Below are 12969 nucleotides of genomic sequence, written 5' to 3' on the forward strand. Positions count from 1 at the left end.
CATGATAAGTATGAGTTGGTGATGATATTAGGAGGAGCTTTGCGGGCGAATACATATCTCCGATAGTATCAGGATGAACAACATTGAGAAGTAATATCAGATATGACACTGGGAGAAACGCTGTGCTTAAAGATGAATTATTGATGGCATTGGGATGAACTGTATGATGAAGTGGTATCAATGGTGACCATTATATGGCATGAACTATACATGTGGAAATTATTCAATTGTACCATTGGCTTACTGCATCTGAATGCAGTCAAAAGTTCAGATTAAATACAGAAGAACATCACATACACCTTGCTCTTCACAAACTCTGTATTAAGCTGCATGAAATAAACATATGGGCAATCAACACCACTAATGTTCACCAAGCTCTTAGTGCAAATTTTAGGTCAATAATGATGATTTCTGTCTTCTAATTAACTGCTAAACATTAAATATCAATTAAAAATACCACATCAATAGTTTTGATCATTTTCAACTAAATATAAGGCCTGTTGGCTATATCTTACAGAGTAATACAGCAAAGTGCACCACCTCTATCAGCAAAAGTACACTCATGATTTAAAAAAATCCATTTGCTGGTGAAGCATATTGTCAGGTCACCATGTTCCTTTAAATGATACACAGCAATGGTCTTCAGCAGAAATTTCATTTTGTCTATTTAAATATATCAGTGTCTTGATTTGAATTGATTCCACTCTGTTAAAATGATTGAATCCTTCAGGGAAAGTTCACTGTACACAGTGTGATGTTGCTATTGCAAGGATTCGTTCAGTCTGGGAGCAGTAACCTTGAAGGAAATCCTTTCCTGTTTGATGTGACTGGCGAAGTAAAGGAGCGGAAGCCAAAGCCAGTCTCCGCTGTGTATCAGCTGCAGTGTTCCTGATCCTCTTCACTCTGTCATCCAGGTATCCCAGCCTGCACTCACCCTGTTGTTGATTCAGTGACTTTGTTAAAATCTGAGAATGTGTAAACATGACAAGGAGAGGAACAAAGAGCAAACAGAGGAGAAATAAAGAGTTGAAAAGGCTTTGCCAGCTATGGTTCAAATCCTGAACAAACATTCTTTGATCAGATGACAGCTGAGGATTTTTGTTTTGCACATTTACCATTGCGTCACACAATATTTTAATAGTTACTCAATGAACTCGATGGTAATGTATCAAAAATTGATAATGATCTTGCACTTGATTATCCAGGCCAATTGCTTCGGGTTAAGAAGTAAATAAGTTACATAGTACTTTTCTGTTCTCTTATCGCTCTTAACTGTTCTCTGCTTAAATTATTTGAGTTGTGATTTTTATTACACCAAATGTACTGGCTCCAGATCTGGAGAAAAGTCACTCGGAACTTATTTATCCTGAAGGCATACACTATGGGGTTTACAGCAGAGTTTGCATGGGTTAGAAAGATGGCGATGTACATCACTATAATTGGTTTTTCGCATGAAGGACAAAACAGCGTAATGCAGTTGATGATATGCAGAGGAAGCCAACATATTGCAAATAAAAGCAACACTAGAGCCAGTGACTTGGCAAGTTTTAACTCCTTCCCAAAGTACCTGCTTCGATCGGCATTGTTGATTGACATTGCCTTTTGGTTCAGATGCTTCCGAATAAGATTAAATATTTCCACATAGATCACAAAGATCAGCACGAGAGGTGGCAGCACCCAACCAAAAAAGTTGAAATAGACCATGTAGTCCATGCTGATTACAGTCTCAAACTGGCACACGATGATATTGTTCACGAGGCTCGAATTCACCTCATCTTGAGTCGCTTCAGTGTAATTGTTCCATCCAAACATAGGGATCATGCCAACAATTATAGATATAACCCAGCACAGGATAACAGCAGTCCCAGCTCGCTTCTGCGTCACAATACTCTTATAACTGTAGAAAGGAAGCAAGAACATCAAGTTAGATCATCAACTCCACGTTTAAGCTCATTGTAACAATTTTCCTTCTAAAACGATAGTGTGCTATCTAAGATGGGACACAAAGCTTGAGCAGCAATGTACGCGACCATGGACTGATAGGACATAAGTTAGTGCCCCACCATCCCTAGCCATCTCTTCACGAGTAGGTGCCAATCAGAAGCAAGTGCTTCCCCTCAGCAAGTGAGGGAAAACTGGAGGTCCAGTCCCCCTCGGCTAATGTTAAATATCTCCTAGGACCTCTCTGGCAAAGGGACAAGTGGAGATTAAATATCTTGGGATTCATTACAAGCATAAACCTTCATTTTGACCCAGAAATGACCAAAACTTTATTTGCCTTGGCATGTACAGTAGATTTTAGTCTTTGAGATTCAAACCACTTTAAAATGAAGCCCAAAGCAGCTCAACCAACCCCATGAAAGAGAGCACAAGAAAAACTCAGCTGATCAATAGAAAGTGATTGGTTTCTAACAGCAGCTTGCCAATATACTTGGACCTCCACACAGCAGGAACAAACAGTGGAGGAATTGTTCTGGATTCTAGATTGTTGTATCTATGAGAAACATGCATTTAAATACTAAACACTTAATTGATTGTTTAAGATGAAAAATACAGAAATACTGTCAATATCATCGCTACGGAAAATTTACATTTTAGTTTAACAGTGTTTTATTTGCTATGATGCTTTGCTGTTACAAATTCCTCAAATGCATGGTAGTGTATGATTTCACAGCAGATTGGATATTTAGCTCAAGGCAAGGCCACCCCACTGCAATAACATCAATTTGATTAGTAAAAAGAGTCTTAGGAATTGAACGCTGATCAGCAATTCTGTGCAACAGAAGCCGTGTTCCAGAAAACATTGTTCGCTGAATGAGACAACAATGATATTTGCAGTTGGCTGAATTCCAGATACTGTACAATACAGAGCTGGGTACAAATCACTTGAAACACTTTATGTCATCTATTTGCCTTCAACAGCTCTATTTAATTTACATCTGTACTTTAACATCCACTCGGTACCACCCATCTCTCAGCCTGTACAGAAGTCCAACAGTCCAGATTCCTCCGTGGTGCTGATGTCCAAGTTATTCCAGTTTGTTACAGCCAATAGGAAGGTAAAAATGAGTTTGGGCAAGGAACACGTGTGTGCAGTGTCTCAGGTACACAATACATGAGGTGGATACAGCTGTTGTATTTTTCTACCATTTCAAAAACAAATTCAATGTTATAAAAGTACCCAATAAAGACTGCAATTGTCATGATTGCAGTTCTTACATGGAATGCAACTTAAATGTACATATTTAAAAATGTCTTAGAAGAAAGACTTGCATTTATATAGCACCTTTCACGACCACTGGACATCTCAAAGTGCTTTACAGACAATGAAGTACTTTTGAAGTGGAGTCACTGTTGTAATGTGGGATACGCGGCAGCCAATTTGTGCACAACAAGGTCCCACAAACAGCAATGTGCTAATGACCAGATAATCTGTTTTTGTTATGTTGGTCTTCATCCATTAGCATTTATAATTTAAATGTGATAACAAGTCTACAGATTTGAGTTACGTTTGCAGAATCGAAATGACTTACAGAGATAACTCAATAGGTTCTGATATCTGAACGCTTTTCTTTTCAGATACCTGGCACCATCCAGTACTGGCATTTCTGCCCAGACTCTGGATGCCAGGTATCTTTGCCACGGTCAGGCAGTCCAGCTGAGAAGAGTAAGCTGCACTGCCTGCTATTAGCAGGTTTGAACATCAGCCAGCACTGGGTCTCATCTACATAACCAGGAGGGCGGGTATCACTACTGCTCTGTAGACCATGAGCTTGGTGCCGGGTTTGAGGTCCTGGTCTTCAAACACTCTCTTCCTCAGGTGAACGAAGGCTGTAATGGCACATGGACCATGTACAGCAGGCACCTCAAAGCACTGGAGAGGTACCACCAACGCTGCCTCTGCAAGATCCTGCAAATCCAATGGCAGGATAGGCGCACCAACGTCAGTGTTCTCGCTCAGGCCAACATCCCCAGCATCGAAGCTTTGACCACGCTCAATCAGCTCGGATAGATGGGCCACATCGTCCACACGCCTGATACGCAACTCCCAAAACAAGCGCTTTACTTGGAGCTCCGACACGGCAAGAGAGCCCCAGGTGGGCAGAGGAAATGCTTCAAGGACACCCTCAAAGCCTCCTTGAAAAAGTGCAACATCCCCACCGACACCTGGGAATCCCTGGCCCAAGACCACACAAAGTGAAGGAGAAGCATCCGGGAAAGCGCTGAACACCTCGAGTTTCTTTGCCAGGAGCAAGCAGAAGCCAAGCGCAAACAGCGGAAGGAGCGCATGTCAACCCAAACACCCCACCCACCCGTCCCTTCAACCACCGTCTGCCCCACCTGTGACAGAGACTGTAGGTCCCGCATTGGACTCATCAGTCACCTGAGAACTCATTTTTAGTGTGGAAGCAAGTCATCCTCGGTTCCAAGGGACTGTCGAAGAAGAGAGAAAGACACATAACCACAGATGTCAAGTGACTTATACCCCAATAATGATACCATTTCAAGCTTAAGTGCCCCATGACATGTAAAAAAAAATTCTCACCAACTTTCTCCACTCCCCATCTCTCCTCAAGACATTGATTCCTTTCCCTGATACAGTCCTAGTATTTGTCGGTACTTCATTCAAATGTTCATTATTTTTGACAGTGAGTACGTCATAAGATATACTATAGAGTACTGGCTCCTCAGTACCTCGCTTGCCTTCTGAGTGGTTAAAATGCCATTAGTGCTTTGCCAATGGCTCAGTGAATAACTCAGCCCTACAGAGCAGAAAGGTCCAAGGATTGACACCCGCTATTGATTAGCAGATCTCACCAGGGGCAGTGAGATAATGGCCGGAATTTATCTATTCAAAAGACTGGTGTGTTTGGAGCATGGGGGCAGTTAAATGGTTAAAAAAGTGTGAATCCCGACCTGATCCGCCTCCAACCTGCCCACTTCAGGTTTTAACAGGGACAGGCAACCAACCCGCTCCCAGGGGGCGGTACCTTAATTTAAATATTGTAAATACTGAAAGCCTCTATTTTCCCGTCAATTTTGAATTTAACTGCCTGGATGGGTTTGACGAATTCAGTTAAACAGAGGCGGGGACTGCTGCATCAAGGGGGTAAGTGGCTTTATACCTACCTCCTGGATCCAGGGTCCATACCTAACCCACCCCATAGTGATTCGAGACCCCCCCCCACGCGAGACCTCCGATCGCCTTTCCAGGCCTCCCACCACCACCCCCAGGCCTCCCCCCACAACAATCATCTGGTGGCCGGCCCCAATCCTCCGCCCCCCCCGCCACTGATCCTCCGCCAACCCCCCGATCCCTGGCCAAACCTCTCCCGCCTGCGATCACCCCCCTCCCCACCTGTGATCACCCCCACCGCCCACCTATGATCACCCCCCAGCCCGCCTGCGATCACCCCCCCACCTGCGATCACCCCCTCCCCGCCTGTGATCACCCCCCCGCCCGCCTGCGATCACCCCCCCGCCCGCCTGCGATCACCCCCACTGCCCGCCTGCGATCACCCCCCCCGCCCGCCTGCAATCACCCCCCCCAACCTGCGATCCTCCCCCCCCCCGGCGATCCCAGACCACCCCCATCACCTGCCGATCCCCGATCCCTTGCCGATCCTGCAACCCCCGCCGATCCTCTCTTCCCCCTCCCGATTGCCAACTCCCCTCCCGATTGCCGACCCCCTCCCGCGATCCCTCCCCTGGACCGACCCCTCCCAACTGAGGCCTACCCGCCCACAGCCAGCCTCTCAAGCTGGCTGGCTGCGGGCGGGAAACCAATGCCTCACACTCAAATTAGGCCCGGCCGGTAAACTCGGCAGGGCCTGTGGGAAACCCGGCGTCCCGGGTCTCCTGCCCGACTTGGACCCCGCCCCCAACTTGCCTCCCCGATGAAAATTTCAGCCAATTTGTCTGAAACCCCTGGAAATCAGTCAGGAGTTTCCATTCCACCCCTGCTGAAAGTGAAGGTATGGGGATGTTGTCTGAGGGCCGGATTGTCTTCTGTACAGTTCATTGACAGGGTGTAGTCTACAGTGAAAATAAGAACAGAAACAAATTATTTGAAGAATACTCAAGAAAATTCATTATTTTTTGTTACATTAGACATACATAAAGAGTGGTGCACTATTTAATTGTTCCTTTCCATCGCTGCAAAAATTTGTTAATGAATGTTAACAAAAATCTGGGAAAAACATCACAATGTTTGCACTTGTTATAGACTTGTTAAGCTCTTTGATGAAGAACTCATGCTGCTTTCTGAAACTGCACAGTGAAAGTGAAATTTGAGCATTTTCCTGCTTTTCTCAGACCTGCATGTGGTATCTTGAGGTGGCCATAGATGGAGACGGACACCGGTTAACTCCTTAACATGGTTTAATCAACACTTGCACCTAAAAGCTTCTGCCATGAGGCAGCAAAAACAAAGAGTACAACCAGTACAGATCAGACTTAACTCAGGAGACCAATTGCCACAGCACCACCTGGTGGATCAGGTTACTCATAACCTCCCAGGTTACTACACTCCTCCCCCCTTAAGATTGCCGTATGCAATTCTTAAACAATAACCCTTACTAGGTACTACGTTTTAATTAACCAGTATGCTAACCATGGTTAACCCCTGACTAATTTAACAGGTTTGTATAAGTCTTTCTGGTTGCTTGCGAATCCTTTGTGAACGTCTTAATTCCACTTGTGGTGGATTCTCAGATTCATTCGCACTTGAGATTGGAGTAGTCTCTGATGTTGGTTTACTCTGTCCCACTGTGGCCTGGCAGTACCAGTGTCCACTGGCACCTTATAAGCTGTGCTGGGTCCTGGAACAGCCTCCTCTACTGCCCTTTGTTCTATCTGAGGCAGTTCCCCCTGCTGCCGGCTGAAAAGCTGATCCACATGCCGACAAACCCCTCGACCATCCCCTAGTAACACGGAGTACGACACAGGTCCTGTAATGTCCTGGATTAGTCCTGGTATCCATTTCGGTCCATAACCGAAGTTCCGGGTGTACACAGAGTCCCCTATGGCGAAATGGCGAGCTTTAGTATGTTTGTCATGGTACGCTTTTTGGTTTGTTTGTTTTGTCTCAACCTTGCTTTTGAGATCTGGGTGTATCAGGTCTAACGTGCACCGTAACTTTCTCCCCATCATCAACTCAGCCGGAGAAAGCCCCGTGGTAGCTTGGGGTGTTATACGATAACTAAACAAGGCCCTATTGAGCTTGGTCTCCAGGGTGTCACCTGAGCTCTTCCTCATGAGCTCCTTAAAAGTCTGCACGGCTCGCTCGGCTAACCCATTTGAGGCTGGGTGATATGGAGCCGAGGTGACATGTGTGATTCCATTCCTTACCATGAATTCTTTGCTCCCTTCACTAACAAAACACTGTGCATTGTCGGATACAATCATTTTTGGAATACCATGCATGCTGAAGCGTTCCTGAGACAATTCAGTGTGGCATCAGTCGTTGCAGAGCTCACTGAATAAACGTCGATCCACTTTGAGTGAGCGTCAACCAGCACCAAAAACATTTTGCCCATAAAAGGTCCCGCATAGTCTATGTGAATTCTCCTCCAGGGTTTGCTGGGCCACTCCCAGGGATGGAGTGGTGCCCCGGCAGGTGATTTCCTCTGTTCCTGACATATAGTGCATGACTTTACCTTTGACTCAATTTCAGCATCCAACTTAGGCCACCACAGGTAGCTCCTAGCCAGTCCTTTCATTCTAGTCATTCCTGGGTGCGATTGATGCAACTGTTCCATCAAAGTAGAGCGTCCCCGCTCTGGGACTATGATGCGTGCTCCCCATAGCACACATCCATCTTGGACATTGAGCTCGTGCTGTCTCTGTCTGTACGGCGCGAACTCCGGTCCCTCACGGTGATCTGGCCAGCCTTTCAACACATACTCATGGACCCTTGACAGAACGGGGTCCTTGGCTGTCCAGCCCTGGATTTGCGCTGAAGTCATCAGGGGACTGATCTCCTGATCCAGCATCAGGACGTGCGCCTCAGGGGAAGTACTGCGAGGAGATTTTGAGAGGGGCAGGCGGCTGAGAGCATCCACGTTCCCCTTTTCCTTGCCGGCTCTGTACGTGATCACATATTCATAGGCTCTTAGTATTACTGCCCATCTCATTATTCTCTGTGATGCCATTTGAGGCACCGCTTTCATCTCATTCAGTAAGCTAATAAGGGGCTTGTGGTCAGTACTGATTACAAACTTCCTCCCATATATGTACTTATGGAATTTCTTTACTCCAAATATAATGGCCAACCCCTCTTTATCAAGCTGTGAATAGTTCTTTTCCGCAGCTGTGAGCGTGCGTGAAACAAACCCGATGGGCCTTTCCGCTCCATCTGGCATGCGGTGGGCCAACACTGCCCCCACTCCATAGGATGATGCGTCACAGGACATTATCAGCTCCTTCTTCTCATCATAATGCACTAACACCCTGCTGGACTGAAGTAGCTCCTTTGACTGCTGAAACGCTTTCGCTTGCTCTGGCCCCCAATGCCATGGCTCCTCCTTTCTCAGCAGTTTGTGCAGGGGTGCCAGCAGCATCGATAAGTTTGGAAGAAACCGGTTATAATAATTCAGGAGCCCTAGATAGGCTTTCAGTTCAGTCACTGAGGTGGGTGCCGGTGCATCCTGCACTGCCCGCACTTTCCCTGGTAATGGATGGAGGCCTGTGGCATCCACCCGATGTCCCAGGAATGTAACTTCCTTCTCCATGAAACTACACTTACTCCGTTTCAGGCGTAGCCCCGCCTCTTCCAGCCGCTGTAGCACTTTGTCCAGTGTTTTTAAGTGATCCTGATCATCACTTCCTGTTAGCAGAATATCATCTAAGTACACGGCCACCTTTGGAATGCCCTGCAGAATGCCCTCCATAGTCCGTTGGAATATTGCTGGGCTAGAACTGACACCAAATGGTAACCTGGCATACGTGAACAGCCCCTTGTGTGTGTTCACCGTGACAAACTTTTTTGATTCTTCATCTAGCAATATCTGCTGATACGCATGACTCATGTCCAGTTTGCTGAATCTTTCTCCCCCAGCGAGCGATGTTAACATGTCCTCCATTCTCGGAATGGTGTACTGTTCCAGTGATGATACTCTTGTTCACCGTTAACTTATAGTCACCACACACCCTTACGTTACCGTCGGGCTTCAATACCGGGACTATTGGTGCCGCCCAGTCTGAAAATTTCACTGGTTCTATTACTTTGTCCCTTAGCAGGCGATCTAGTTCCGCCTCAACCTTGGTTTTCATTGCAAAAGGTACCGACCTTAGTTTAAAGAAACAAGGCGTGGCATCACTGGCCACATGAATCTTGGCTGTGGCTCCCCTTAAGGTGCCCAGTTCGTCCTTGAACACTAACTCATACTTCATCAGCACTTCTTGCAGTGCCTCTGTACTGTCCTCCATTTTATTCATTGCCTGCCAGTACACACTCAACTCACTGATCCACCCTCGCCCTAACAGGATTGGCCCTGACCCTGCTACCACTACCACCGTAAGCTCTTTGGTGACTCCTTTGTGTTCCACTTGTACTTTGGCCACCCCCAAAATGTCCACCTTCTGTCCTGTGTAGGTTTTGAGACTAATGGGGCATGTACCTAGCTCTGGTACTTTTGCTTCCCCCCATAGCTTGGTGTACTCAGTCTGCGACATTATGGTTACACTACATCCGGTGTCAATCTCAAACTTTACTTGACCTCCGTTCACTATCAAATACTGAGTGAGGGGGGTACGTTGGGCCTTGAAGTGTCTATACTGTATACAGTGAAAACCTCCTCACTAGACTCATTAGACTCTTCCTCCTCTTGTACGTAATTTGCCCGCTTTGTGTACTTCTCCCTCCCCCCTTTTGCATGCCTTGCCCCTTTAGCACTGCTTCTCTCACTCACTGCCCTTTTACAGACTTTCTTTAAGTGCCCTATTTTTCCACAATTGTGGCACTTTGTCTTTGCAAACCTGCAGTCCTTTGCATAATGGCTCGTCCCGCCACATCGGTAGCAATCCCCAACCCCGACTGGTGGACTTTTCGCGCCAGCTTCCATCTTGAAAACAGCTCCTCCCACTGGTTTACTCCATTTCTCCTTGCTCATACTGTTTAAGTCCTTAATGTCCTTGTTAGCCGTCTCCATGGCTTGTGCTTTTTTAAGTGCCGTCTCAAACGTTAATCCTTCTTCTGACAGCAACCTTTGCTGTATACTGTCGTCATTAACTCCGCATACTAGTCTGTCCCTTAAGATGACTGTGAGCACATTTCCAAAATTACAGTCCTGTGCGAGCTTCCGAAGCTCCTCCACATACTCAGTAACGCTTTCTTCCGGCCTCCTAATCCTCGAATTGAATTTCCATCTCTGTACTATTTCATTAGGTTTCGGATTGAAATGATTCTTCAGTAGACTCACCAACTCGTCAAAAGATTTTTCTGCTGGCCGCTCCGGGCTCAGCAGATTCCTCATCCGTGTATAGGTTTGCGCTCCCACACAACTCAGTAAAATGGCCCTTTTCTTTTCAGCACTGTCCACCTCGTTTGCCATAAAGAAATGGCTCAGTATTTCAATATACTCCTCCCAAGACTGCGACTTGCTGTCAAAAGGTGCCACGGAGCCTACCGTTCCTGCCATCCTTGGAGTCCGGTCACTTCAGCCAAAAAAATCAAACTCCGTTTAGACTCCCACGGCCTAGCCTCGTGCTTTTCCGACTAGTTTGCTAACCAACCCGAGCACCTCTTCCGAATACTCCAAAACTCTTCCGTCCTTTATTCTCGTCGCCATATGTGGTATCTTGAGGTGGCCATAGATGGAGATGGACACCGGTTAACTCCTTAACATGGTTTAATCAACACTTGCACCTAAAAGCTTCTGCCATGAGGCAGCAAAAACAAAGAGTACAACCAGTACAGATCAGACTTAACTCAGGAGAGCAATTGCCACAGCACCACCTGGTGGATCAGGTTACTCATAACCTCTCAGGTTACTACACCTGCAGTTAGTGTGCTCAATGAAAGGGAACATTTGGGATTCTCAGCAGAGCCCTGATTGAAGTGAGTAACACACACCAATTCTTTGGGTGCGACCATGGCCATTGGCTGGTATATTCCAATGCAGCAAGCAGAGGAGGTCAGGGTATCTCGGGCATGGAGAGGGCACGTTGGGTGAATGACTTGCAGCAGCTACTACCCTAAGCAGTGGGTCTACTCGTGCATTGTAGACGAGCAGTACATGAAGAGTCTCTGCACTTAATCTTGTGCAAATTACGGAAATATATTTTCATGATGCAATGCTGCATCTTGACATAAACTGCATTATCATAGCAAAAGAATAGCTTAAAGTCCGTGCCTAGATTATGAACAAACTTTTGTGTGGAAGAGATAGCTGTTTCAATCAGCACAGGAGCATTTTACAAGTCTGTGATAAAGGAAAAAAAGTGCCAGGCACACATCACTAAACAACAAGGGAGACCAGTAGCAAATCAACCAGTGACCCTAACTCCACATGTCCCACTCACACCAGCTCACTCACTCAGGATCTCTACAATTCTGTACAGCTGCAGTCTACGGTTCCTTAGCCTTACTCCCTTATGGATCTGAGCACCAATAACAATTAATTTGATGCCACTGAGCTAGTAATCCAGAGGCCTGGACTAATGATCCAGAGACGTGAGTTCAAATCCCACCGCGGCAGCCGGGGAATTTAAATTCAGTTAATTAAATAAACCTGGAATAAAAAAGCTAGTATCAGTAATGGTGACCATGAAACTATCGGATTGTCGTAAAAACCCATCTGGTTCACTAATGTCCTTTAGGGAAGGACACCTGCCGTCCTTACCTGGTCTGGCCTATATGTGACTCCAGACCCACAGCAATGTGGTTGACTTTTAACTGCCCTTTGAAATGGCCTAGCAAACCACTCAGTTGTAACAAACTGGATGGACCACCCGGCATCGACCTCGGCACTGGCTATGGACACAGCAACGGCACAACCAGCCCAGTCAACCCTGCAAAGTCCTCCTCACCAACATCTGGGGACTTGTGCAAAATTGGGAGAGCTGTCCCACAGACTAGTCAAGCAACAGCCTGACATAGCCATATTAACAGAATCATACCTTTCAGCCAATGTCCCAAACTCCTCTTATCACCATCCCTATGTATGTCCTGTCCCACCGGCAGGACAGACCCACCAGGGGTGGCGGCACAGTAGTATATACAGTCGGGAAGGAGTGGCCCTGGGAGTCCTCAACAGTGACTCCGGACCCCAAGAAGTCTCACGGCTTCAGGTCAAGCATGGGCAAGAAAACCTCCTGCTGATCACCACCTATCTCCCTCCCTCAGCTGATGAATCAGTACTCCGCCATGTTGAACATCACTTGGAAGAAGCACTGAGAGTAGCAAGGGCACAGAATGTACTCTGGGTGGGGGACTTCAATGTCTATTAGCACTACTGGCCGAGTCCTGAAGGACATAGCTGCCAGTCTGGGCCTGCGACAGGTGGTGAGAGAACCAACATGAGGGAAAAACCTACTTGACCTCGTACTCACCAATCTACCTGTCGCATGTATCCATGACAGTATTGGTAGCAGTGACCACGAAGTCTTCACACTGAGGACACCCTCCATCGTGTTGTGTGGCACTACCACCGTGCTAAATGGGATAGATTCAGAACAGATCTAGCAGCTCAAAACTGGGCATCCATAAGGAGCTATTGGCCATCAGCAGCAGCAGAATTATATTCCACCACAATGTGTAACCTCATGGCCCGGCATATCCCTCACTCTACCATTACCATCAAGCCAGGAGACCAACCCTGCTTCAATAAGGAGTGTAGAAGAGCATGCCAGGAGCAGCACCAGGCATACCTACAAATTAGGTGCCAACCTGGGGAAGCTGCAACACAGGACTACATGCATGCTAAAAGGCAGAAGCAGCATGCTATAGACAGGGCTAAGTGATCCCAC

General features: G+C 46.7%; 1 protein-coding gene across 1 annotated transcript in view; it reads right to left on the reverse strand.

The window, feature by feature from the left end:
• Positions 1-304: 304 nt before the first annotated feature.
• The window catches only part of LOC147105269 (adenosine receptor A1-like), a 156335-nt gene continuing 143670 nt past the window's right edge, over positions 305-12969 (reverse strand). Inside the window, exon 2 of the mRNA XM_086011454.1 lies at positions 305-1897. Coding sequence (XP_085867580.1) covers positions 1237-1897 — 661 coding nt within the window. The 3' untranslated portion in view covers positions 305-1236. The remainder of the gene's footprint in view (positions 1898-12969) is intronic.

Source organism: Somniosus microcephalus, chromosome 18 (genome assembly GCF_052327205.1).
Source record: "Somniosus microcephalus isolate GS21.2 chromosome 18, FLI_Smic_1.0, whole genome shotgun sequence".
Classification (NCBI taxonomy): domain Eukaryota; kingdom Metazoa; phylum Chordata; class Chondrichthyes; order Squaliformes; family Somniosidae; genus Somniosus; species Somniosus microcephalus.